The 25119-nt window shown below is 45.9% G+C and overlaps 2 protein-coding genes and 1 long non-coding RNA gene across 3 annotated transcripts in view; 2 read left to right on the forward strand and 1 right to left on the reverse strand.

Annotated features, from left to right (window-relative positions):
• LOC311609177 overlaps window positions 1-25119 on the reverse strand; it is a 140826-nt gene that overhangs the window by 11756 nt on the left and 103951 nt on the right. The window lies entirely within an intron of this gene.
• On the forward strand, window positions 14968-18520 carry LOC311608587 (uncharacterized protein). The gene is made up of 2 exons (XM_084801147.1): window positions 14968-15602; window positions 16180-18520. The coding sequence occupies exon 2, from the start codon at window positions 16240-16242 to the stop codon at window positions 18112-18114; it is 1875 nt and encodes a 624-aa protein (XP_084657273.1). The 5' UTR covers window positions 14968-15602; window positions 16180-16239; the 3' UTR covers window positions 18115-18520.
• Window positions 19073-21861, forward strand: LOC311608829 (uncharacterized protein; the record flags this gene model as incomplete). The annotated part of the gene is made up of 3 exons (XM_084801447.1): window positions 19073-19107; window positions 19881-21030; window positions 21478-21861. The coding sequence occupies 3 exons, from the start codon at window positions 19073-19075 to the stop codon at window positions 21706-21708; spliced, it is 1416 nt and encodes a 471-aa protein (XP_084657573.1). The 3' UTR covers window positions 21709-21861.

Below are 25119 nucleotides of genomic sequence, written 5' to 3' on the forward strand. Positions count from 1 at the left end.
TGGGCCAATTTAGTCTCTAACTCTCCACTGGTTTATGTACCATGCTTTTCTAAACAATGATCAAATTAAGAAACAAGAAAATACAAGAGAGTTAGAGTTAAGTATAGTGCAGCATGCTTTTTTTATTAACCAAACTTTTCATTAAGTCTACAAATCAGGATTATAGGCCTGTGCCACCACTCCTGGCTTCATGATTGTTGTTTTCTATGTTTCAAATAATGTTGGTATTATGTAAGCTGAGTCCTTATGGTTAATTTTAAATATGCATGAATTTTACCTTTGAAGTTATTGAAAAATACAGAATATTTCACAGAAACACTTCGAGATAACCACCATGGAAGCATAAAGAATATAAATAGCAGGTGCTATTAGGAATATGTGATACTAGGATTAGAAAGAACTAATCCAAACAAGATGCTCAGTCTTTTAATATCTTCATGCAAAATTCAAGTGACTCTGAGAGACTACTTTCCTGGTGGAAGCTCAGTCAGTAGTTTCAGAGTCCACACAGAATAAACAGCAAGAGCCGGAGAGTGGTAGGAGACACGTTTTTAGGCTTTGATTTTTCTTTAAACCTGCTTTATTTGGGGTTCTTTAATGCCTCTACGTCCCTTCCAACCCACCGATCCTAGGTGGGAAATAAAGAAGATTAATAGGGACAGGGGATGGAGACCTTTTTAGACTAAGTTCCTTAGGGAAATTCCATACTTCATCATCAGGATTCCAGCTAAACAGCAAACAGCAAACAGCAGTAACAGAATGAATCAGCAACAGCGTTCTTTAATCATTCTCCAGAGCACTTCTCTCTAGGAATGTCTTAAAGAATCTCAATCTCTCTCCCTCTTCCTCTCTCTCTCTCTCTCTCTCTCCCTCTCCTCCCCACCTCCCCCTATTCATACCCGCTCAAAGTCTACACAAGGATGTTTTCCACCTGCCAAAGACCACACTCCCTGCGCGAGGAAGTTTCCAGCCAACACAGATTGAGCACCCTCTCTCAGAGTTGTTAGCAGCTGTGGATAAACTGAAGGCAGTTTCATTTTCCACACGGGATCAAAACAAAAACATGTTCACATAACATAACCAAAACTTCCACTACAGAAGCTCTTTTTAAAAAGGAAAGATATAAAAGACAGTCAAAAGCAAGAGGGAAAAAAATGCTAGCTTCTTTGTAGATAAGGCACAGCAGTTGCTCCCTTACTATTTTGTTCTGTATATGTGCAGGTGGCTTATAAGACAGATGTGCCTATGCTAAATGGGCATGCTGTGCTGTGAGGACCAGTGGGTTTATTTGTTTTGAAATAAGAGGGTTTGGTTTTGTTTTGTTTTGTTGACTTTTTTTTTTTCAGTGCTGAGTATTATAGCCTGGACTTTCTGCATGCTAAGCAAGCGCTCTACCATTGAGCTATTTTCTCTGTCTCTGAAGTGTTTTATATAGTCTACATTCATAGAATCGTGAACACATCCATTTCATCCAATCTCAGAGGCCAATGAAGGTCAGTTCTAGTGAATACTTTGGAGGGAGAAGTATTTTACATACAGGATGATCACTTGCTATTAGATAATGACAAACTTTGGATACAACTTATATGAAACCCTCCTGGACTCTGGTAACAAGATCAGGCTTTTTCACATTAGAAGCAATGTAACTTCTGAGCCCTGTTTTAGATATAAATAAACTTGTTCCTACTTAATTCTTCTGCTTCATGGCTTGATATGAAAAGTTAATGGGAATTTCTAGGCATTGAACCTCTTGAAAAAGGCATTGAACCATATGAAAGTGTGTGTGTGTGTGTGTGTGTGTGTGTGTGTGTGTGTGTGTGTGTGTGTAAGTTGAAAACAACTGACTTAACCAATGAAAGGACAAGTGCACTCCTCCAAGTCACTGTGAGGAACAAGAGCCAGGTTCAAACTTTTCTTCTCCTCAACAGCAACAGACTCTCATCATTTTGCCATGTGTCCTAGTCACATCTCCATAATAGCTGTAGTTAGTGCACAGCCACTGGAGAGCTCACTGACACATCAGGGATAAATGCTCATTTTCAATGGAAATTTTCCCGTAAGCCAACTAAGTAAAACGACTTTAAGGAAATAAATGAGTAGGTTGCTTCATTGATTTGCAAGCCATGACCTCATTTTTGGCAAAAAAAGCTAAAAGTCCTTACCTCACCCGGAAGTTCCACCTGCTAGTATGATATCAGCTTCCCTGAGTCTCCTGTTCTCTACTTTCCATGGCTGCTTACCTCTCACCAGCTTCTTTCCTCATCTCTCAAAATCCTTCACAAAATACCTCTACTTCATTCCACGCTCCCCCTGAAGAGTATACAAATGGACTCATTGACCACCAAGAAGGACTAGCTCATAAAATGCATTTGCCAAGAACGCTCTCTTTTCCTCTCAAGCTTATTCTTATGTCCTTCACTGCACTCCCCCCCCCCCACACACACTTATTCCAATGTCCTATACTATTTTACAATCAGCATTGTCTCCACTTTAGACACTCAAATACTTTGTTGTGAAACATTGTCCTCTGGGCATGACACCATGTTACCCTTTGCAGCTCTCAGCCTTTAGGTATAGGCTTGGGTGTGCTAACTGTCAATCACTATGAGTTGGTGGGGAAGGCTCACAAAGTCCCACCTTTCCTGAGGATGTACAGAAGACATGTTTCTTCAGTGTGGTAGCTACTCATAAATTATCCATGCTCCTGACCATAGTTAAATTCATTAACTAATTAAGTTCACCAAGCTAGACTTGAGTAGAATTGCTTAAGTCTGTCATAGGTGCCTTAGACAGGATGAACATACAGATATTTTTCCCCTCAAGGAAAAGTTTTCACAACTTTCAACAGATTTTTTGGCATATATTTTTTGGCATAGATGTATAATATACTTAATATCATTATATATATTTTAATTTAAAACTTTTTGTGCAGATATATATATACATATATAAGCAGATTTATTTTTAAAGCCCATACACCCATTAGTCTTAGTAATTATAAACTCATTGCCAACTATTTTTCATTTATACCTACTCACTTGTATCCTTCACCAAATACATAGACCAAATCTTAGTCATAACACTGAACTAATGTTTCAAGTATTTCAGTATATATCCCTAGAATATATATATATATATATATATATATATATATATATATATATATATATATATATATAAAATGCTTTCTAATTAATAGTTAAGTGAAGGAGGCATAGAAAAAGAATGAAGCATAGTTCTAGTGTATTACGTTTGCCCCAGTACTATAACAGAACACCTAAAAAAAAGCAAATTTAATGAAAGAAGGGTTTATTTTGGCTCACAGATTAAGGGTGTTCCATATTGCCATGACAGCAGGAGCATGTGGCAGCTGGTGACAATGTATGGACAGTATTAATCTACATAATCCCTTAACAGTCTTCCCTGAGGCTTGCCTCTTAGATCAGTGGTTCTCAACCTTCCTAACACTGTGACTCCAAAATATAAAATAATTTTCGTTGCTAAGTCATAACTTTTCTACTGTTATGAATCATACTGTAAATATCCGATATGCGGGGTATCTGATATTTGACCCCTGTGAAAGGGTCATTTGGCCCCCAAAGGTGTTGGAACGCACAGGTTGAAAACTGCTGTCTGTAGAGCCCCTTTAACTTTATTTCATTTGGGATTCCTTAATGCCTCTACCTACCTTCCAACCCCCTGACCCTAGGTAGGAGAGAAACAGGGGTAGAAGGGACAGGGGACATAGAGCTCTTTACACTTCATTCTGGCCGGTTAGGGTCGCTCAGGTTCTTCAGGAAGCCAATGCCAGTTGTCAGGACATCCAGCCAACCAACACGCTTCTTTCTCATATATATATATGCTCTCAAAGTCCTCAGAATTAAACTATCCGCATCTGGCAAAGGCCACACCCCTCTCTGAGCTGCTTGAGGCAATTATCAGCTGTGGATAAACTAAAAGCAGTTCCATATCCCACACCTGGGATTAAAACAAAAACCTGTCTACACAATATTATAACTGAACTTTTAAAGAAACCAAAACTTCCACTACTTCCTAGGTGGTTCTATACCCTGCCCAGTTAAAATCTACATTGGCACACACACATACCCTTAGAGAAAACAAAGCATTTTCAAAGTGAAAAAAGAGACAAGAAGTGAGCACTCGATAACTGTGGCCAGAGAAAAGTGGCGATTCATGGCTGAACAACCTCGTATCTACAGAGACAACAGTCCTGGTACAATGGCTACATACCGTGGGCAGGTGGGGGTTGAGTCCAGGAATAGGGACAGGATGGTAGGCACAAGGGAACTAGTCAGAGCCTGAGGTCTGATGCAGGGTGTTAGACAAGTTACTCTGCAACACGACGTACGCCAAAGGGAGCCGAGAAAAGCTGATGGAGGCTGAGGAAGAGGATACATGGTGGCTGGATCTGAGCCGCGAGACTTGGAAATATTTTAGAGCTGGAGACTGAGATTAAATGGGGTGCTGGGATTGGAGATCAGTTCATTTGAAGAAACGAAGCATGATATGACCTTAAGAAGGACACAAGGGCCAGGATTGGTGGCGCATACCTGTGATCCCAGCACTCGGGAGGCAGGGGCTGGCGGATCACTGTGAGTTCGAGGCCAGCCTGGTCTACAAAGTGAGTCCAGGACTGCCAAGGCTACACAGAGAGACCCTGTCTCAAAAAACCCAAAAGAATAAGAATGAGAATGAGAATGGGAAGGGGAAGGGGAAGGGGAAGAAGAAGAAGAAGAAGAAGAAGAAGAAGAAGAAGAAGAAGAAGAAGAAGAAGAAGAAGAAGAAGAAGAAGAAGAAGAAGGAGAAGAAGGACACAAGGGGAATCAGAGAAGGTAGGCTGAGGACTAGACGGAGGGGAGACTAGATACAGAGTTTGCCACTATGGGCCCTAATCATGTCTGATCTTGGCCAGAGGCCAAAACAGAACAAGCACTCCTGAATACTACCAAGGACCCTGAGTCTCTTCATAACTCAGCACTCTTGCAGCACTGTACTCGCTCCACAGCTTCCTTTGCATTTTGGGTTTCCATAGCATTCTAGATTCCTCGGATCTGGATTCTCCGTCTAGTTCCTCAACTGGTTCCTTAAATTCCTTATGTGAATCTTTCTCCTTTCCCAGCTGTCCTGCAAGAGAAAATTATTCCTAGGCTTCCTGGGTAGCCTCATCTATCCCAAATCTACATAGTGGTCCCTAAATCTCTGCCTCTAGTCCTATTTCTTATCTTGAACCCAGGACCCAAATTTGGATTGTTGGATTGTACAACTGCCTACACGCTCTTTCCATATATTTTAAATTCAATGTATTTTAAAAACTGAATTTTTTAGTCCCACAAATGTCTTTATGTGTCCTGTTTCTATTTTCTGTATATCTTGTCCCATAGCATCTCAAATAATCCACTTGCTAAATAAGAAACTTTGGAATCAGTTCTGATTCTAAACTTTCTCCCACCATCTGGAACAGGCATGTCTGTGGCTACCCAGAATCTATTGAATATGTGTTGCATAGCCAAAGCTGTCCTCATATTATGAGTCACTCTTGTCTGAAGTGCAGTTAGTGAGGACTCAAAACTTTGAGGTTACTCTTCTTTAGGGTTAGAAAACTAGCTGTGTAGTTTGGAGAAGGCTGCCCAGCCATCAGTGGTCATCTTTGATGTGACTGCATTGTCCTGGTGGTTTAATTATCCTGGGAGGAATTCTATGGTGCAGTTTGACTATGGTTCCTGGCCTGTGGCCTCCAAGACATTCTGATGCTCCTGAGAAGAACAGGAAATGTCCTTCCTTAGTTCCTTTTCTGCTTCAGGTAACTTCCGGTGTCCCTTTCCTTTTAACTAAGAGCCCTGAGGCCTAAGTCATCTCATTTTCACACACCTAGTTACTAACCTGTGTCTTTTAGATATGAGGAACAGTCCAACATAGCTCCATCCTTTCATCCTCATTGCCTTGGTCTTAGGTCTATTACCTGCCTTTGCTCCCAGGCTCCCTTGCTTTAGCATCCTGGACAGTTTATGATCTGCTGCTCATACTTCTTTCAGAACTCATCTCCCTACGTGCACCTCATAGATAACTACACTGTAACATGGCTTTTTCTCCAAGTGATTTGTTAACATCACTATTTTGTCCACTAGTCTGGTGGGAGGGGGGCGGGTTAGGTGGTATGTCTTCCCGGAACAAGCACAGATTTGGACATGAGGCACCTGCAGGTTGGACCTCAACTTGCTGCAAGATTTTGAACCATTCCCTAAACCTCTTTAATTCTGTTTCTTTTGGATAAAAGTGGACACAGACTTTGTGAAAAGTTAAAGAGGAGGGAGGCAGAGAAAGGAGGGTTCCCTAGAGCTTGTTAGTCAGCTCCTCTAACCAATCCATGAGTTCCGGGTTCAGTAAGAGACTTGTCTCAAAAGATACGGTAGAGATCAGTTGAAACGGAGACCTTACAGTCTCTGGCCTCCAAATACACAAGTACATGCATTCATACACAATTGCACATATACATATATACACACAAGACACAAGCTTGCACACACAAGAAAATTAAAGACAGGATTATTATGGAGTTTATCCTCTTAAGTATGATGATGAAAGCTCCTACCTATAGCAGAAAGGCTGCAGAATCACTTGGGTGAGCATTAGGTGCAGCTTAGTAATGACAATGCTCTTCATTTCACTAGCCTCTCTACCTGAGAAATACTCCTCTAGCCCAGGAATTAGCTCAGGAGAGCCCTTGTGATGCTTGTGTACGGTTCTTCACTGGTTGAACATCACCAGCATAGAATCTGGTAACTTGTCTCACAGAATGATGGGCTAATTTTATGATGTGCGTCAACACTAAGCATAGTGCTTGGGACATAGCAATCAGCACCGTGGGAGCAGTAACCATCGTCACTCACTAAGGACAGCTCACACATCATCTTTGCATCCCAGCAGCACCTCAAGCAGCAAGGTACATGGAGGTTTCAATCAACAACACTATGGAGAACAATTCTGTTTTAACTGAACCTAAGATGTTTTCCTTCCCTCAGCTCTTACACCATTGAATAATACTGCATACTTAGCTCTCAATATATGCCTTCAGTTTTATAAAGCTTTTTTTTTTTTATTATCCCAAGTCGAAAAATCACCACCTGCGCTCGATTCTGAATGCCCTTTGTTTACAGCTGCTAAGAAACCTACACCAAGGCTCGGCTCACAAATTGATTTATAGATATTTACATATGTGGGAATCTACCTAACTATCTGTAGGTTGATTGTGGACAGGGCTCACACCATTTTCCTCCAGTCTGTGATGACTGATTTTATGTGATAATCTGGCTAGACCATGGCATTCATGTATTTATTCACATTGTCTGTTTTAGATAATATGAGCATTTGAATCAGTAGGCTACGAACGAAGAAGGTTAGTCTTCATTATATTGGCAGCCTCACCCACTTGGTTAAAAACTTCACCAGAAAACAGATTGACATTCCTCAAGGATTCTCCACTTCTTAGGACTTATACTTCAGCACCAACTCCTCTTTGGGTCTCAAACCTATCTACCATGCACACTGAGACTTGTCATCCTCCGTAATTCCATAAATAAATTTATATACACATATAATAATAAAAAATCTTATTTGGGTATGTGTGTATGCATGCACATACACATTCTACTGGTTCTGTATTGGTGTCTGTATGTATATGGGATTATGCAGGTATGTACATAAGATACATGTATATACATATGTATGTTGATTGTGTACATACACATGTGTGTGTGTGTGTGTGTGTGTGTGTGTGTGTGTGTGTGTTGAGATTATTAATCCTGGTTGTCAACTTGATAGAATCCAGAACCACCATGGAAAGACAGTTATGGATGTGTCCATTGAGGGTGTTTGCAAAAAGGTTTAAGTGAGGTAAGAAGACCTAGTCTGATATAAGTGGTACCCTCTTATGGGTTGGGGTTCTGGACTGAATGAAAAGGAGAAAGTGAAAAATAATCATCAGCATTCTCTGTCTACTTGCTGAGTATGTCACAATGTATCGATGACCTCACATTCCTGTCACCATGCCTTCCCTGCTGTGATGAATCCCTTAAACATGTAGGCTGGAATGAGCCCCTCCTCCCTTAAGTTTCTTCTCTTCACATGTTTGGGTACTGAAACAAGAAAACTAATACACTTATATACGCATGCATATACAACCCCATGGGTTTTGGTTTTCTGGAGAGGCCTGATTAACACAGGCCTGCTTGAATCATCACAGGTCTTCTCGAAGCAGATGCTCAGCAATTCTCCACGAATTGAACTAGAGAACTGAACATTCAGTAGATGAAGAGCACTGAAGAATGTGAGGTGGTTGAGCACCAAGATCCAGGTGCTAATATTGTAAAATTAGAAGCAAGATGGAGGGTAGCTCCAGGAACCCCACACCTTTCTCTTTTCTTAAGCAAGGGTCAATGCAGACACTGCCCACTCAGGAGCAGAACCACCATGTGAGGCTGAATATTGAAGGACTAGGGTTCAGACAAGGTAACAGTGAGACTCCATAGTGTGAGTCAGTGCCCAGGCAGGGCTTAGCTTGATTGAGAGAACAATGAGATTGCTATCTAGCCCTGCTTTAAGTTTAGCATTGCAGGCTGGCAGTGACCCTCTGTCCTTCCTACTCTGATCTCCCCTGGACTCACAGAACCTGATTGCCCTGCCTAGTACTCCCTCTTACCCTCCCTGACACCTCTTTTTTTTTTTTTCTGGGAAGAGGCTTATTATTATCTCCATTACTAGCTAGGTTAGTGTGTCACATGCTTTGGGTTTCCAGTACAGCCTAGGCAAAGCTGTATTTAAAAGCCATTTTCCTCTCTACCCTGTGCAAATACAGGAACTGCATAAGCAAGTTCTTTTCTTTTTCTTTTTTTTTTTTCAAATGGAAAACTATAAAATGTGGACAGTAAATTACATCGCTACTTTTCCCCTCCCAGTGAAAAATGGCAGGCTGCTAAGTGGCTTGAGGCTCCTCAGTGTTTCAGATTAAAGGGAGTCGAATCTAAACCTCACATTACTCTAAGAGCATGAAAAAGATATAACTTTAAATAGCCCCATAAATGATAGGGGTAAAGAGGCTGGCTGTCAGTTTGTGACTGCTATTTTTATATTTGCAGATAGGACGAGGTTTTCTAGAGTTTTTAAAGCGCACAGGTATGCCTATCTTCAAGCGAGATGATCTAGGAAAACCCAGGCCAGCGAAACAGATGAGTAGCTAGTTCTTCACTTAGAACCCTTGTGTGGCTGCAGGGGACGCTTGGTTCAGGTCCCACATCCAGCACTACTAGGAGTCCTTGTGAGGGTCACCCTCATAGGTTCCAGGAAGTGTCCACTGCACTAGGTTTCCATAGTTCCCCCTATTCTCTCCCTGTACACTCTTCCCTCCATCCCTCCCTCCCCAACCTGATACCCCCCACCCCCGCCCCCAGGCCAACCAGCCACAGTCCACACAGAAAATCTATTTCCCCTTCCAAGGGAAATCCATGCATTTCCCCCCAGGGCCCTCCTTCAAATTAAGAAAGAAAGAAAGAAAGTCCTAATGTAACAAAGAATCCCTCACTTCAAAAGCAGTTAAGATAGTCTCGGAGGTCCTTAATAGCTTAAATCTCTACCACAAATGTGTTTCTAATGATCCATCAAAATAGTGTTTCCTTTACTGAAGAGCCATGGTAATTATTCAGAGACTGTGCTGAGCCGTATCCACATTGCATTATTTAAAACTTCTACGTACTGGAAATCTATATTGGGCAAAGGATTTACTACACACACGCAGTTGGCCCTTCTCACGTTGTGTTGTAAAAGGAAACTGAAAGTAAATAAAAACTATAACCTTAAGAATGAGTTTGCTTTAAGATATAAGATAATCTGTTTTTATATGGTGTTGAATCTTGCATTTAAAATGAAAGATTAGGGGCTAGAGATGTGGCTTCTTGGTTAAGAATGCTAGCACTCAGGAGCTGGTGACAGGAAGATCGGAAGTTTCAGCTCAGTCTCCGCTATATGAGACTGTCGTAAAAAAAATAATAAGGAAGTACTGATCTAAAAAATAACTCACAACTATGTTCATTCCATAGACATTTAGGGAAACAGATTTGCTTTCAAAGTCTGCAGAAATAATAATGAAAAAAAGGGAGGGGCGAGCAAATCACTGGATAGTCAGGGACTTTCAAAGAAACTTCTAGAAGAAAATAATATGTAAACAATATCGGAAGCAGGAGCAAGTATTGGCAGAACATTGACCTTCAGCTTTTTAAAATTCTGAAATATAACAAATATAGCCATGACCAACATGCATATCAGTGGGCAGAAGATAAATAGGTTGGAACAGAGAGATATTTGGCCTATTTTTATGAAGACATTTATACATATGCATATATGTGTGTATTGTATGTACATATGCATGTAGTGCATATATTTATGCATATGTGTATGTATACAAAAGTGTACACATGTATATATGTGTATGTATATATACATATATGCTTTTTCTTTATCTCAGTTAACATGGAAATAAGATATCTGAAGGCAACAATCAGAAGCAAAAAATTTCATAGAAAAGAGAATATCACAGCTTTGTGAGTTAGACTAGTTTATTTCAGGAAACTACAGACTTGTGACTACTTAAATAGTTAAGCAGGTGGCTTTTCCTCCTCTGTATGCCACAGAATGCAAGCCACAGATAATAAGTACCACTGTGAATACCACGAAGAACGACAAGCCTTTCACAAGTACAATAAGATACAGACAGACAGCACTCAGAGACTTCTCCACAATCACTACCTCCACAGTCAGGACAGTGACACATAATGTAATTAGTACAATTTTGATTGAATCACTAATTATCAAGAATAAAAAATTAAATCTTTATGACGAATGCAACCATATCACCCAAGAGCTCCTTGTAATACACTAGTGCCAACTTTATCTGAAAATACTATGACCAAAGTTAGGTTTGTACAAAACCTTCCAAGAGAAAAGCTAGAAACTTTGGGATTATGGGGTTGACAACTTTATCCAGTTTCTAACATAAGCTCTATTCAAGATTCACTATTGTACAAAGCAGCCAGTGGTCAGAAAACCATGTCAGGCTTCTAACTACCACCTGATCAACAGCATCGATGTGAGAACAGATATACTGTCTCCTTGCCATCATCTGCAGTCTCATTTTCACAGGTAATATTACCCTCAAGTCTATGTCACTTCAGAGTCCTTTAATAGCAGGAGCAATCCTTAACAACGAATCAAACTTTGTAGCTCCCCTGTTCCCATCTACAGATATACCACAGTGACTACTAGATTAGCTTCCTACTGGTAAGCTTATAGACAAATTCTGTGCCGTTTGGGAAGCCTTTCTCAACAGTCTCACTCAAGTTGAGGATTGATTCCTTTCTTGTGTTTCAAAGCCTTTCCAAAATCATAGCAAAGGGGGAGGCAAAATGGTGAACCATAAACCCCAACCTTGACACGGAGTCCTTCCGTGAATTACTTGTTCCTGCTTCCAATATTGTTTACATATGATTTTCTTTTAGAAGTTTCTTTGAAAGTCCCTGACTATCCAGTGATTTTCTGGCTTTTCTTTTTTTCATTATTGTTTCCGCAAACTTTGAAAGCAAATCTATTTCCCTAAATGTCTATGGAATGAACATAGCTGTGAGTTATTTTTTAGATCAGTACTTCCTTACTATTTTTTACGACAGTCTCATATAGTGGATTCTGAGTTGAAACTTCTGATCTGCTCTGTGACTCGGTTTGCCCATGTGTAAATTGGAAATAAAAATCTGCTAGCAATGTTCAACTGATTCGGTAAGAACAGTCTCAACAAAATAAGAGCACACAGCAGCACTTATGACTGAAGTAGAGGGGAGGACTCCATGCAATGAATCTGAATAGTGTCTCTGGTCTCAGCTGACCTGCAGAATAAGAAACAGTATGAGACACATTCCCTGGTGGATGAAGGTTTTAGGAAACTACTTTCCCATCAACAACCATGGGGATACACAAATGGAAGTGAACACGCAGAGGAGTTAAACTGTACCAAAGGACTCAGCCAATCCCATGGAGATTGGGCTGATGCCTGTGAGCTATACCACCTGAATCAACAAGTGAACTTTTAGCACTCTTTCTGATTAGCCATTTGCTATGGGCTGTCCCTATGGAAGCAACATGAGATTAAGTAATCTAAGGAAAATTCCCAGAAGTGAACCCAGTGAGAACCCTCAGGCACCGGCCAGACCTGGGCACTGACAGCACAGCCTATGCCATTTACGTCCATTTGCTGTCTGTAAATCCTGATGGAAGTTTTCCACAATTTTGAATGGCTTTTGTTTTGTTTTATTTTGTTGCCTCAACATGCTTATGGGTAAAAAAAAAAAAGTCAGAGGAATGAAGAAAAGAGAAAAGTAGGGACAGAGGAGGAGGAAGGAAGGGAGAGAGAGAGGTTGAAGGATGGATGGGTGGATGGATGGATGGATGGATTGATGGATGGATGGATGGATGGACAGTGGGGGTAGGTGGGTAGAACAGACTATGCACAGAGTCTCCAGACCACAACAGATACACATTGTCCCTTCTCTGTTACTTATTCTTGACTTTTCCCTGTTGGCTTTAGCAAATACTTTTATGGGCCTCAGTGACTTAATTGGTTGGGTGTTCCAGGGGTCATTCTTCTCAGGTCATGACTGTTGTATTTTTCCATTTACTCTCAAAATTGAGCAAAACACTCCTAACAAATTCCCTACTGGGTCACCCATGTACCAGATTTGTCCATGCCCTTACTGTACAGAAGACATGCTGTGTTCTCTTCAATTACTCCTGCTAGGATGATAACTTTTTTTTTCTTTATTGGTCTCCTGTGCTGAGGAATCTTAAGTGATGGGGTGGCAGATGTATCAAAAAGAAAAAAAATACAGCCATGTTACTCCTTGAATAAAATGTTTCTCTGCTGGCAAGTAAGATTTCTAAAACCATAAGTCATATAATGCACAAGGAGCAAATGAGCAACAAGGAACATTTGTAAATTTGGTCCCTTGATCCATGCATTCTGCCACTTGGACACAAAACATTGGATATAAATAATGTGATGCACTTATACCCCATCTTTTTATGTTTTCATCTCCAACCTAGCACCTCACTGTCGTTGCAAAATCCATCGCTGCACTAAATGGGCAGCTTCTGAGCGGATGATACCCCAAAAAGAACAACGGATTCTACGGCTACATAGCTACTTTCATATTTTTTGCTTGAGAAAGGATTTTGCTTAAGAATTTTTTAGTTTCATGTAACGTATACCAGTCTTGTCCAGTATCTCCCACACTACAGTGTCAAATAGTAGGTCTCTACAGAAGACAAACCCATATGCAGAACATATGCTGATATGAAAAATCTAATATAATCAAACTATCATGCTGCCATTTGGTCTTCTAGAGGGATAATGCAATACAGGGGACTCAGTATTGGTGTCTGTTGCTAGACTATGAACATTGTAGCAACAACAATAATAAGCCAAATGCTGAGGAGGAAGAGTTCATGCTATTAGGAAAAATGTCTATACTCATCACTGTTACCATAGCTGTATCAGCATTGAGCGGGCCAATAACAGAAATCAGCGAATGCCCACTAACCTAGTCTGTCTACTTGATTAGACAGTCACAGTACCTTCCATAATAAAGAACCTTTTATCCCACTCCTACATGATGATCGATGATTATCCCCAGACTTCCTTATCCAGAACCTCCCAACAATTATCTTTATAGGTACTTGATCAACTAGATAAATCAAGCCATTTTTTATGCTTTTATAAATATTTTTACTTCACATTATATCTTTACACACACACACTGCACCCATAGCTACACCCGTTTGAATGATTTCCTCACACTTTTTTTTAAGATTTATTTTTTTATTACATACTATGTACATACATACATACTATGATTTGCCTGCACGTACACCCACAAGCCAGAAGAGGGCATCAGATCACATTACAGATGGCCGTGAGCCACCATGTGGTTGCTGGGAATTGAACTCAGGACCTCTGGAGGAGCAGCCAGTGCCTTTAACCTCTGAGCCATCTCTCCAGCCCCTGATTTCCTTACACTTTTGAGAATGTTTACCAAGAGGCTATCATACATCCAAGCCCATACTTGAGCTGTATCTGCATCCAAAGCCAAGTAACCTATGAAAGAAGCTACAGCTTTTTTCTTCTCTATTAATTAGCACAAAGGACCTTATGTCTCCGTAGTCCTATGTATGAGCTAAGAATGAACTACAAGAACAGTAATTGTGGGTGGCATGGACTTAATGTACTTCTTTTATTTGTAATTCATTACTTCTGATGTCATTAAACTTTACATTTGAAATAGGACTCAGTTTAATTCGTGATAGGCAATCCTGCCTACAGCATCAGTGACATTGCAGAGTGAGAGCCCAGTGGCACCCAATGTGTTCACCGAATGGTATGTAAGCCTCCAATACAGATGGTAATATTCTAGGGATGTGCACTACCACTCTAATTTGTGAGCTCAAGTTTGTGTGTCTCTAAAATCCTTGGGTTGAAACCCTATCCTATGGCATGACTATGTTTGGAGACGGAATTTGTAAGACAACGATTAAATTTAATCATTGGCACATTGAGGTTGAGTAAGGTATTGACCCAATAGGATTTAGTGCCCATATAAGAAAAGAGAGGAGGAGCCGGGCGTGGAGGTGCCCGCCTTTAATCCCAGCACTCAGGAGGCAGAAGCAGGTGGATCGCTGTGAGTTTAAGGCTAGCCTGGTCTACAAAGTGAGTCCAGGACAACCAGGGCTATTTAGAGAAACCCTGTCTCAAAAAAAAAAAAAAAAAAGGAAAAGAAAAAGAAAAAGAAAGAAAGAAAGAAAAGAGAGGAGGAACCGGGTGGTGGTGGCTCACGCCTTTAATCCCAGCACTTGTAAGACCCCCTCCCCTGTGCACCCGGCATAGCAAGCATAGCAGCAGTAACGTTATCTTGCAAGGCAAGACTAAAATAATGGGTTCCCGAGGTAAGATAAGGCCTGGAGCTCAGAGGAGAAAGATAAAAGCGTGCTTGTCCTTGTCAAACAAAATATTTATGGTCGGCCATCTGGCCCAGGGAGTGGACAAACTCCCCTGTTCCCATCCGATGGCCGGGCCATAACCTCGCTCCATGTCAAACAAGATATTTATGGATGGCCACCTGGCCCAGAGAACGGGTAAACTCCCCTGCTCCCAGAGCCCACCTAATGACCGGACTATAACCTCGCCTCATTTAAATTTACCAATCAGAGCCCTGTAACTATGCTTTTCGCTTCTGTAATCGAGCTTCCCGCCAAACTCCCTATAAAGGACCCCCTAAAGACTCGCCCGGCGCGCCAGCCTCTTGGGAGACTGAAACGCCCGGGTACCCGTCCCCTTAATAATAAAGCCTCTTGCTTGTTGCAGCCGAAGCCTTGGTCTCGTTGGTTCTTGGTGGGGGTCTCCGCGTTAAGACCGCCGTGTCGGGGGTCTTACATTTGGAGGTTCCACCGAGATCGAGACCCCCGCCTGGGGACCATCGACCCAAATTCGGGAGGTAAGCCTTTGTCTTTGCGCCGGCCGGCTTTGTCGTTGTTGATCGTTGTTAATCGTTACGTGTCTCGGTGTTTGCGCAAACTCTCTGAATCTGGCAAGGGCGGGGGAAGCTGACGGGCTTGTACTCCCCCCTTGTGGCCCGGGGAGACGTCCCTGTGGAATTCTGTACTAGAACCCTGTCTCCTCCAGGGTTATTTGGGGCTCCGGCCCATCTGAGAGGCTATTCGCCTCATCTGGAAGGCGGGGGGTACGGATCCCCTGCGGCGGCCGAGCCGCCGCCTGCAACCGCCGCTTTATTTTTGCTTTGGCGCAAGCGTCCCGCGCAGGCTGTGTCTGGTCTTCTGTGTGTAGTGTTTCTCTGTTGTGTTTCGTTCTATATTTTCGGCACCATGGGTCAGACTCTTGTCACCCCACTAACCCTTACTTTGCAGCACTTCAAAGAGGTCCGTGCCATAGCGCACAATTTGTCAGTAGAAGTTCGCAAGGGCAGATGGAAAACTCTTTGTTCCGCTGAATGGCCTACGCTTTATACCGGGTGGCCACAAGATGGCACTTTTAACCTTTCTCTCATTCTACAGATCAAGTCCAAAATTATAGACCCTGGACCACACGGTCATCCGGACCAGGTCCCCTACATAATGACTTGGGAATCTCTCGTTCGTGACCCCCCTCCATGGGTCAGACCTTTCCTCATTCAGCCCCACTCCGCGACTCCCGCCGGGGCCGGGCCCCACTCCGCGACTCCCGCCGGGGCCGGGCCCCACTCCGCGACTCCCGCCGGGGCCGGGCCCCACTCCGCGACTCCCGCCGGGGCCGGGCCCCACTCCGCGACTCCCGCCGGGGCCGGGCCCCACTCCGCGACTCCCGCCGGGGCCGGGCCCCACTCCGCGACTCCCGCCGGGGCCGGGCCCCACTCCGCGACTCCCGCCGGGGCCGGGCCCCACTCCGCGACTCCCGCCGGGGCCGGGCCCCACTCCGCGACTCCCGCCGCAACACCCCAGCCGGCGCCTTCTGCTCTGGCGGGTTCCGCTGGGACCGGGCTCCCTCCCGCAATGCCCCTGCCTGTAGTTTCTGCTCTGGCGGGTTCAGCTGGGACCGGGCTTCCCCTCGCTCCGCCCCAGCCAGTGTCCCCTGCCATGGCAGATTCAGCTGGGACCGGGCTTCCCCTCGCTCCGCCCCAGCCAGTGTCCCCTGCCATGGCAGATTCAGCTGGGACCGGGCTTCACTCCGCTCCGCCCCCCGCTGGGACAGGTCTCTATCCCGCCATTGTCCGTCCAGCCCAGAAGGTCTTGCCGCCAGATGAGGGTCCCCTCCTGGATCTCCTGACTGAAGAACCACCCCCCTACCGGGCCCTAGTGGTTCCAGGTCCAGCCTCATCGGCCGGACCTCCGACTCCCTCGGCTCCTCCCCCGCCGGGGACACCTGGGGATATCATGCCCCGCCCTGAAGATATTGCTCCTACCGCAGCACCCGAGGCCTCACCGATGGCCGGCCGACTCCGTAGCCGGCGCGAAGTTCCACCTCAGACCTCTCAGGCCTTCCCTCTTCGGGCTGGCACGGGTGGCCAGATGCAATATTGGCCGTTTTCCGCCTCAGATCTTTATAATTGGAAAAATAATAACCCTTCTTTTTCTAAGGACCCCTCCCGGCTAACCTCCCTTATTGAGTCCATTCTAGTCACCCATCAACCCACTTGGGATGATTGTCAACAGCTTCTACAGACGCTCCTTACCTCTGAGGAAAAGCAGCGCGTCCTTCTGGAGGCACGCAAGAGCGTCCCAGGAGCTAATGGGCGGCCTACCCAGCTGCCAAATGAGATAGCCAGTGCCTTCCCCTTGGAACGACCCGACTGGGACTTCAATACTGAGGAAGGTAGGGCCCACCTACGCCTTTATCGTCAGCTGCTTATAGCGGGTCTCCAAAAAGCCGCCAGGCGGCCCACCAATTTGGCCCAGGTTAAGATGGTTACTCAAAAAGCAGATGAGACGCCGTCAGCTTTCCTTGAGCGTCTAAAAGAGGCTTATAGGGTCTATACTCCATATGATCCGGAGGACCCCCTCCTGGCCACCACCCTGGCCATGGCTTTTATCTGGCAGTCTGCCCCAGATATCAGACGCAAATTGGAGAAATTGGAGGAACTTAAAGAGAGTACAGTTCAGGATCTTTTAAAGGAGGCAGAGAAAGTTTATAATAAGAGAGAGACGCCGGAAGAGAGAGAAGAAAGGCTTAGGAAAGAGTCTGAAGAAAGGGAAGAGAGATTGAGAAAAGAAGCGGAAGAAAGGGAAAATGCTAGAGATAAGAAGAGACATAGGGAAATGAGTAGACTTTTGGCCACCGTAGTTTCAGGGCGCCAGGATAGTCAGGGCCAGGGAGAACGGAGAAAAACCCCTGTGGATAAGGACCAATGTGCCTATTGTAAGGAGAGAGGTCACTGGGTACGGGACTGTCCCAGGCGTCCCAAAGGGCCCCGTAGAACCCCCCCCTCCGCGGCTCTCCTCAACCTGGAAGACTGAAGAAGTCAGGGTCAGGAGCCTCCCCCTGAACCCCGGCTAACTCTAAATGTGGGGGGGCAACCCGTCACCTTCTTGGTGGATACGGGAGCTCAGCACTCCGTCCTTACCACCGCACCGGGGCCCCTGACAACAAAGACTGTCTGGGTGCAAGGAGCGACTGGCGGGAAGCCTTACCGCTGGACCACCGAGAGAAAAGTACATCTTGCCACCGGTAAGGTCTCACATTCCTTTCTTCATGTCCCGGACTGCCCATATCCCCTCCTGGGAAGAGACTTATTAACCAAACTCAAGGCCCAAATTCACTTCGAAGAAGGGCACACTCGTGTGACAGGACCACAAGGGCGGCCTATTCAGACTTTGGTATTAAATTTAGAGGATGAATACAGATTGTATGAGACTGACCCCCCTGGGAACGATACCCCTAGCCCAGACTGGCAAGCCCTGTATCCATCATCATGGGCCGAAACTGGGGGAATGGGCCTAGCTCACCAACAGCCCCCCATATTAGTACACCTTAAGGCTTCTGCCACCCCAGTCTCTATCCGGCAGTACCCTATGTCACAGGCAGCCTACCTGGGAATACGGCCTCATATTCGGAGACTCCTGGACCAAGGCATACTGACTCCTTGTCAGTCTCCCTGGAACACCCCCTTGCTTCCTGTTAAAAAGCCCGGAACGGGGGATTATCGGCCGGTCCAAGACTTAAGAGAAGTCAACAAACGGGTTGAAGACATACATCCTACTGTCCCCAACCCTTACAACCTATTGACGGGGCTATCCCCAGACCATGTCTGGTACACTGTGCTGGACTTAAAGGATGCTTTCTTCTGCCTAAGACTGCATCCCTCCAGCCAGCCTCTCTTTGCATTCGAATGGAAGGACCCCGACTTGGGGATTTCGGGGCAACTAACATGGACACGGCTGCCACAGGGATTTAAAAATAGTCCCACTCTGTTCGATGAGGCCTTACACCGTGATTTGGCCGACTTCAGGGTACGATACCCAGACCTCATATTGCTCCAATATGTGGACGATCTCCTCCTGGCAGCCCCCTCTAAGGAGAGCTGCCGACGGGGAACCCACGCCCTCCTACAAGTCCTAGGACGGCTGGGGTATCGAGCCTCTTTCAAGAAGGCACAAATTTGCCAGACTGAAGTAACCTACCTAGGTTACTCCATCAAGGATGGACAGAGGTGGCTCACTCCGGCTAGGAAACAAACTGTCCTCCAAATCCCGCCACCGCGGTCCCCCCGTCAGCTCAGAGAATTTTTAGGAACAGCGGGCTTTTGCCGCCTCTGGATCCCTGGGTTCGCGGAACTGGCAGCTCCCCTGTACCCCCTCACCAAGCCAGGAACGATGTTTGTCTGGGGGCCCACCCATCAACAGGCCTTCGAGGCTATTAAGACTGCCTTAATTTCAGCCCCCGCACTGGGGCTGCCCGATTTAACCAAGCCCTTTGAGTTGTTCATTGACGAGAAGCAAGGCTACGCCAAGGGAATTCTAATTCAGAGACTGGGGCCCTGGAAAAGGCCTATAGCCTACCTCTCTAAGAAACTGGACTCCGTGGCAGCAGGCTGGCCCCCTTGCCTACGGATGGTTGCTACAGCCGCCTTACTCCTTAAAGACTCTAATAAACTCACCATGGGACAGCCAATTACTATCTTAGCGCCCCATGCCATGGAATCCCTGGTCCGGCAGCCCCCAGACAGATGGCTCTCCAACGCCCGGGTTACACATTACCAGGCCATGCTTTTAGACTCGGACAGAGTCACCTTTGGGCCAATAACCAATCTCAACCCTGCCACGCTGCTCCCTCTCCCAGACGGGCCCGAGGATCATGACTGTCAGCAAGTCCTGGCGGAAATCCACGGAACCCGCCCTGACCTCACTGACCAGCCCCTCCCTCACCCAGACTTCGTTTGGTATACGGATGGGAGCAGCTTCCTGGATAACGGGACACGACGGGCCGGAGCGGCTATCACCACCACCGACCAGGTAATATGGGCCAGCCCTCTGCCCCCAGGGACCTCCGCCCAGCGTGCTGAACTGATCGCCCTGACCAAGGCCCTGGAACTGGCAAAAGGAAAAAGGCTAACAGTCTATACAGACAGCCGGTATGCCTTCGCCACAGCCCACGTACATGGAGAAATTTATCGGCGCCGAGGACTCCTCACCTCAGAAGGTAAAGAAATTAAAAATAAGACTGAAATCCTGGCCCTCCTGAAGGCCCTCTTTTTACCCCAGCAGCTCAGCATCATCCATTGCCCGGGCCACCAGAAAGGGGACTCTCCTGAGGCTCGAGGTAATCGGCTGGCTGACGAGACAGCCCGCCAAGCCGCTACAAGACCCCTCGACACTCTCGAGGCGCTCTCCTTACAAGGAGACACCGGAGCGCCAAGACAGCAGGACCGGAATTGGAAATTCACCGACGACGACATACAAAGACTTCAAAAGATGGGCGCGCTTCCTGAAGGCCCTGACCATTGGCGATACCAGGACAAGGTAGTCGTCCCCTCAAAAGAAACTGACTATTTGATTGACTACTTCCACAAGCTCACTCATTTAAGCGCCCAGAAGATGAAGACCCTCCTTGAAAAAGAAGAAACGGACTTTTACCTATTGGGAAAAAAGGAGGCCCTCCAGAGAGCCATTGACAATTGCCGGCCCTGCACGCTGGTCAATACCAACAAGTCCTTAAATTTGTCAGGAACTAGGGTCCGAGGACACCGGCCAGGGACCCATTGGGAAATTGACTTCACGGAGATCAAACCAGGTATATACGGATACCGGTACCTGCTGGTCTTCGTAGATACTTTTTCAGGATGGACTGAAGCCTTCCCCACCAAACATGAGACGGCCAAGGTGGTTTCCAAGAAGCTTTTAGATGATATTTTCCCTCGCTACGGGATGCCACAGGTAATTGGGTCCGACAACGGACCAGCCTTCGTCTCCCAGGTAAGCCAGCAGGTGGCCAAACTACTGGGGATTAATTGGAAATTACATTGTTCTTATAGACCCCAGAGTTCAGGACAGGTAGAGCGCATGAATAGATCTATTAAGGAGACTTTGACTAAATTAACGCTTGCAGCTGACACTAAGGACTGGGTGGCCCTGCTACCCCTGGCCCTATACAGGGTTAGGAACACCCCTGGCCCACATGGACTTACTCCCTTTGAGATTGTCTATGGTTCACATGTTCCTATTGTTCACTTCCTTGACCCAGATATCGGCTCCTTCGCTACCAGGCCTTCCCTCCAGGCACACCTAAGAGCCCTCCAAGAGGTGCAAAATGAGGTATGGAAGCCCCTAGCCCGTGCTTATAAAGACCAGCTTGACAAACCCCTGGCCCCTCACCCATTCCAGGTCGGAGACTACGTCTGGGTCCGACGCCACCGGACCAAGAACCTTGAACCCCGCTGGAAAGGACCTTACGCTGTTCTCCTGACTACCCCGACGGCTCTCAAGGTAGACGGAATTGCCACCTGGATCCACGCAGCCCACGTCAAGGCAGCCAGGGAGACAGACCCAGACAAGACAACATGGAAGGCCCATCGAACCGACAATCCCCTAAAGATAAGACTTTCCCGAACCTGATCCGCCCCATGACCCTTACTTTTCTCCTACTATCCCTCCCCTGGGCCCCGTCTGCCAGCCCTCACACTCCAGTACAACAAACCTGGGAGGTAACCAATGAAGAGGGAGACACCGTCTGGTCGGTCACCGCACTACACCCTCCATGGACTTGGTGGCCGGACCTGACGCCAGACCTCTGTAAGTTGGCAGCCGGGTCACTAACATGGGACCTTCCCGACCACACTGACCTCTCTAATCCCCCGGCTGAAAGACTATGCGTGCCAAATGGGATAGGAAGCACTCTCGGGTGCTCCGGACAGTTCTACCGGGCTAATCTTCGGTCCATTCAGTTCTATGTTTGCCCAGGACAAGGCCAATCTCGGCAGTTCAAGCGCCAATGTGGGGGGGCCCCTGATTTCTTTTGTGCCGCATGGGGCTGTGAAACCACGGGCGAGGCTTCCTGGAACCCCTCTTCCAGTTGGGACCTGATCACGGTAAAGAGAAACAGTAGCTATGACAGGCCAGGAGAAGGAGAAAGAAATGAGTATAAATACCTCCAGACTAAATGCGCCCCCTTCAATAGCCCAGAGGGGCCCTGCAAGAAAAAGTACTGCAACCCCATAGTCATCAAGTTTACAGAAAAAGGAAAGCAGGATCGCCGATGGCTTAAGGGGAACACTTGGGGGTTGCGATTGTATAAATCAAACAAAGACCATGGGCTAATTTTCAAGGTCAAGTTAACCCTGACTACCGCTCCCACCATGGCAATAGGCCCTAACCCTGTCCTGGCCGAGCCACCTCAAGCCCAGCCTAGACCCCAGGTGCTACCCCCACCCGCTCCACCGACGACGTCATTTTCGGTAAATCCTAGCACCCCCTCTGCCCTAGATTCACATCCTAACACGAGAAATCAGCTCCTGGACTTGGTAACGGGGGCATACCAGGCCCTAAACTATACTTCCCCGGAAAAGACTAAGGAATGTTGGATGTGTCTCACCTCCCAACCCCCTTACTATGAGGGAGTTGCCCTTACGACCAGCATTACCAACTCCTCCACCCCAGACAATAGGTGTCTCTCCAATACCCCTCACCGCCTTACGCTGTCTGAAATATCCGGTAAGGGAACTTGCTTAGGGACCGTCCCCTCGTCCCATAAATCCCTGTGCAACACCACTTTGACCAGCACCCTGAAAATTTCGGAAACCAGGTACCTCACTGGCCCAAATGGAACCTACTGGGCCTGTAACACTGGGTTAACCCCATGTGTCACAACATCCGTCCTTAAAATGTCTTCGGACTTCTGTGTATTAGTCCAGCTCTTCCCCAAGATCACATACCATGACCCCTCCGACCTATACCGCTATTTTGAGGGAATTAATCGTTACCCCCGAGAGCCAGTATCCATCACTCTGGCACTGCTACTGGGAGGATTAACAGTCGGGGGAGTTGCGGCAGGGATCGGAACCGGGACTACTGCTCTCACTCAGGTTGCTCATTTTCAGCAGCTACAACAGGCCATGAACGCAGATCTTCAAGCATTAGAAGAATCTATTAGTGCATTAGAACAGTCCCTAACCTCCCTTTCTGAGGTAGTACTCCAAAATCGTAGAGGGTTAGACATTTTATTCCTGAAAGAAGGTGGACTCTGTGCAGCCCTCAAGGAAGAATGTTGTTTTTACGCTGACCATACAGGGGTAGTTAGAGATAGTATGTCCAAGCTGCGAGAAAGACTAAAACAGCGACAGTTACAATTCGAATCAGGACGAACGTGGTATGAAAACTGGTTTAATAAGGCTCCTTGGTTCACCACTTTAATATCTACCATAACAGGCCCTTTGTTAATTATTGTTCTGCTCTTACTTTTTGGGCCCTGCGTTCTTAACAGACTGATGCAATTCATCCGAAACCAAGGCCACCTATCGGTTGTACAGGCCTTGGTTCTAACCCGACAATACCAACAGCTCCAACAGACACAACCAGAGGTCATTGAATGAAAGATTTCATTCAATTTACAACAAGAGGGGGGAATGTAAGACCCCCTCCCCTGTGCACCCGGCATAGCAAGCATAGCAGCAGTAACGTTATCTTGCAAGGCAAGACTAAAATAATGGGTTCCCGAGGTAAGATAAGGCCTGGAGCTCAGAGGAGAAAGATAAAAGCGTGCTTGTCCTTGTCAAACAAAATATTTATGGTCGGCCATCTGGCCCAGGGAGTGGACAAACTCCCCTGTTCCCATCCGATGGCCGGGCCATAACCTCGCTCCATGTCAAACAAGATATTTATGGATGGCCACCTGGCCCAGAGAACGGGTAAACTCCCCTGCTCCCAGAGCCCACCTAATGACCGGACTATAACCTCGCCTCATTTAAATTTACCAATCAGAGCCCTGTAACTATGCTTTTCGCTTCTGTAATCGAGCTTCCCGCCAAACTCCCTATAAAGGACCCCCTAAAGACTCGCCCGGCGCGCCAGCCTCTTGGGAGACTGAAACGCCCGGGTACCCGTCCCCTTAATAATAAAGCCTCTTGCTTGTTGCAGCCGAAGCCTTGGTCTCGTTGGTTCTTGGTGGGGGTCTCCGCGTTAAGACCGCCGTGTCGGGGGTCTTACACACTCAGGAGGTAGAGGCAGGCAGATCACTGTAAATTCGAGGCCAGCCTGGTCTACAAAGTGAGTCCAGGACATCCAAGGCTACACAGGGAAACCTTGTCTTGAAAAAAAAAAAAACAAAAATCAAAAACAAGAAAGAAAGAAAGAAAGAAAGAAAGAAAGAAAGAAAGAAAGAAAGAAAGAAAAGAAGAGAAAAGAAAAGAAAAGAGAGGAGGACCATTGTAAGAAAAGCTCGGGTTCTGTTTCATTCACTGAATCAGAGAAGGACACAGTGAGCTCTTGCATGCCTTCTAGCGTCTAAAACAATGAAAAAATGAATGTCTGCTGTCTAACCCACCAGGTCCGTGTATTGTTCTGACAGTCACAGAATTCGAACACCAGGAGGTTCCCACAAATTCTGTGTGGCTTTTTTGCACTATCAACATTTCATACCCAGGATCTGCTCAGTTCTCATAGCCTCAGCAGCCAGGCCACTTATACAACTGAGAAACAGAGCCAAGAACTAGTTTTAGAATAGGCTCTACTTAAAGACTGCAGCTTGTATATAATGCATCAAGTGGGTTAGACCCATAGTTGGAAATGTGCTCCTAGAAATTTAAAAGGCCGAGCACACAGTTCGGTGTACTTCCTCTTTGTGGCTTAAAATTCAAGAACATAGTCTTTATTTTGTAAACATGACTTTGCATGCCTGAAGTTAATAGCAATTTAAAAAAAATGTTATGGTAGCTGGGCGTGGTGGTGGCACATGCCTTTCATCCCAGCACTGAGGGAGGCAAAGGCAGGCAGATCTTATGAGTTAAAGCCAGCCTGGTCTACAAAACAGGT

Source organism: Acomys minous, assembly GCF_964271855.1.
Source record: "Acomys minous genome assembly, chromosome: 11".
Taxonomy (NCBI): Eukaryota; Metazoa; Chordata; class Mammalia; order Rodentia; family Muridae; genus Acomys; species Acomys minous.

Bases quoted from the DNA above. Each gene is read 5' to 3' on its own strand.
- LOC311608587 (XM_084801147.1), top strand. From the start codon at position 16,240: ATGACTTGGGAATCTCTCGTTCGTGACCCCCCTCCATGGGTCAGACCT.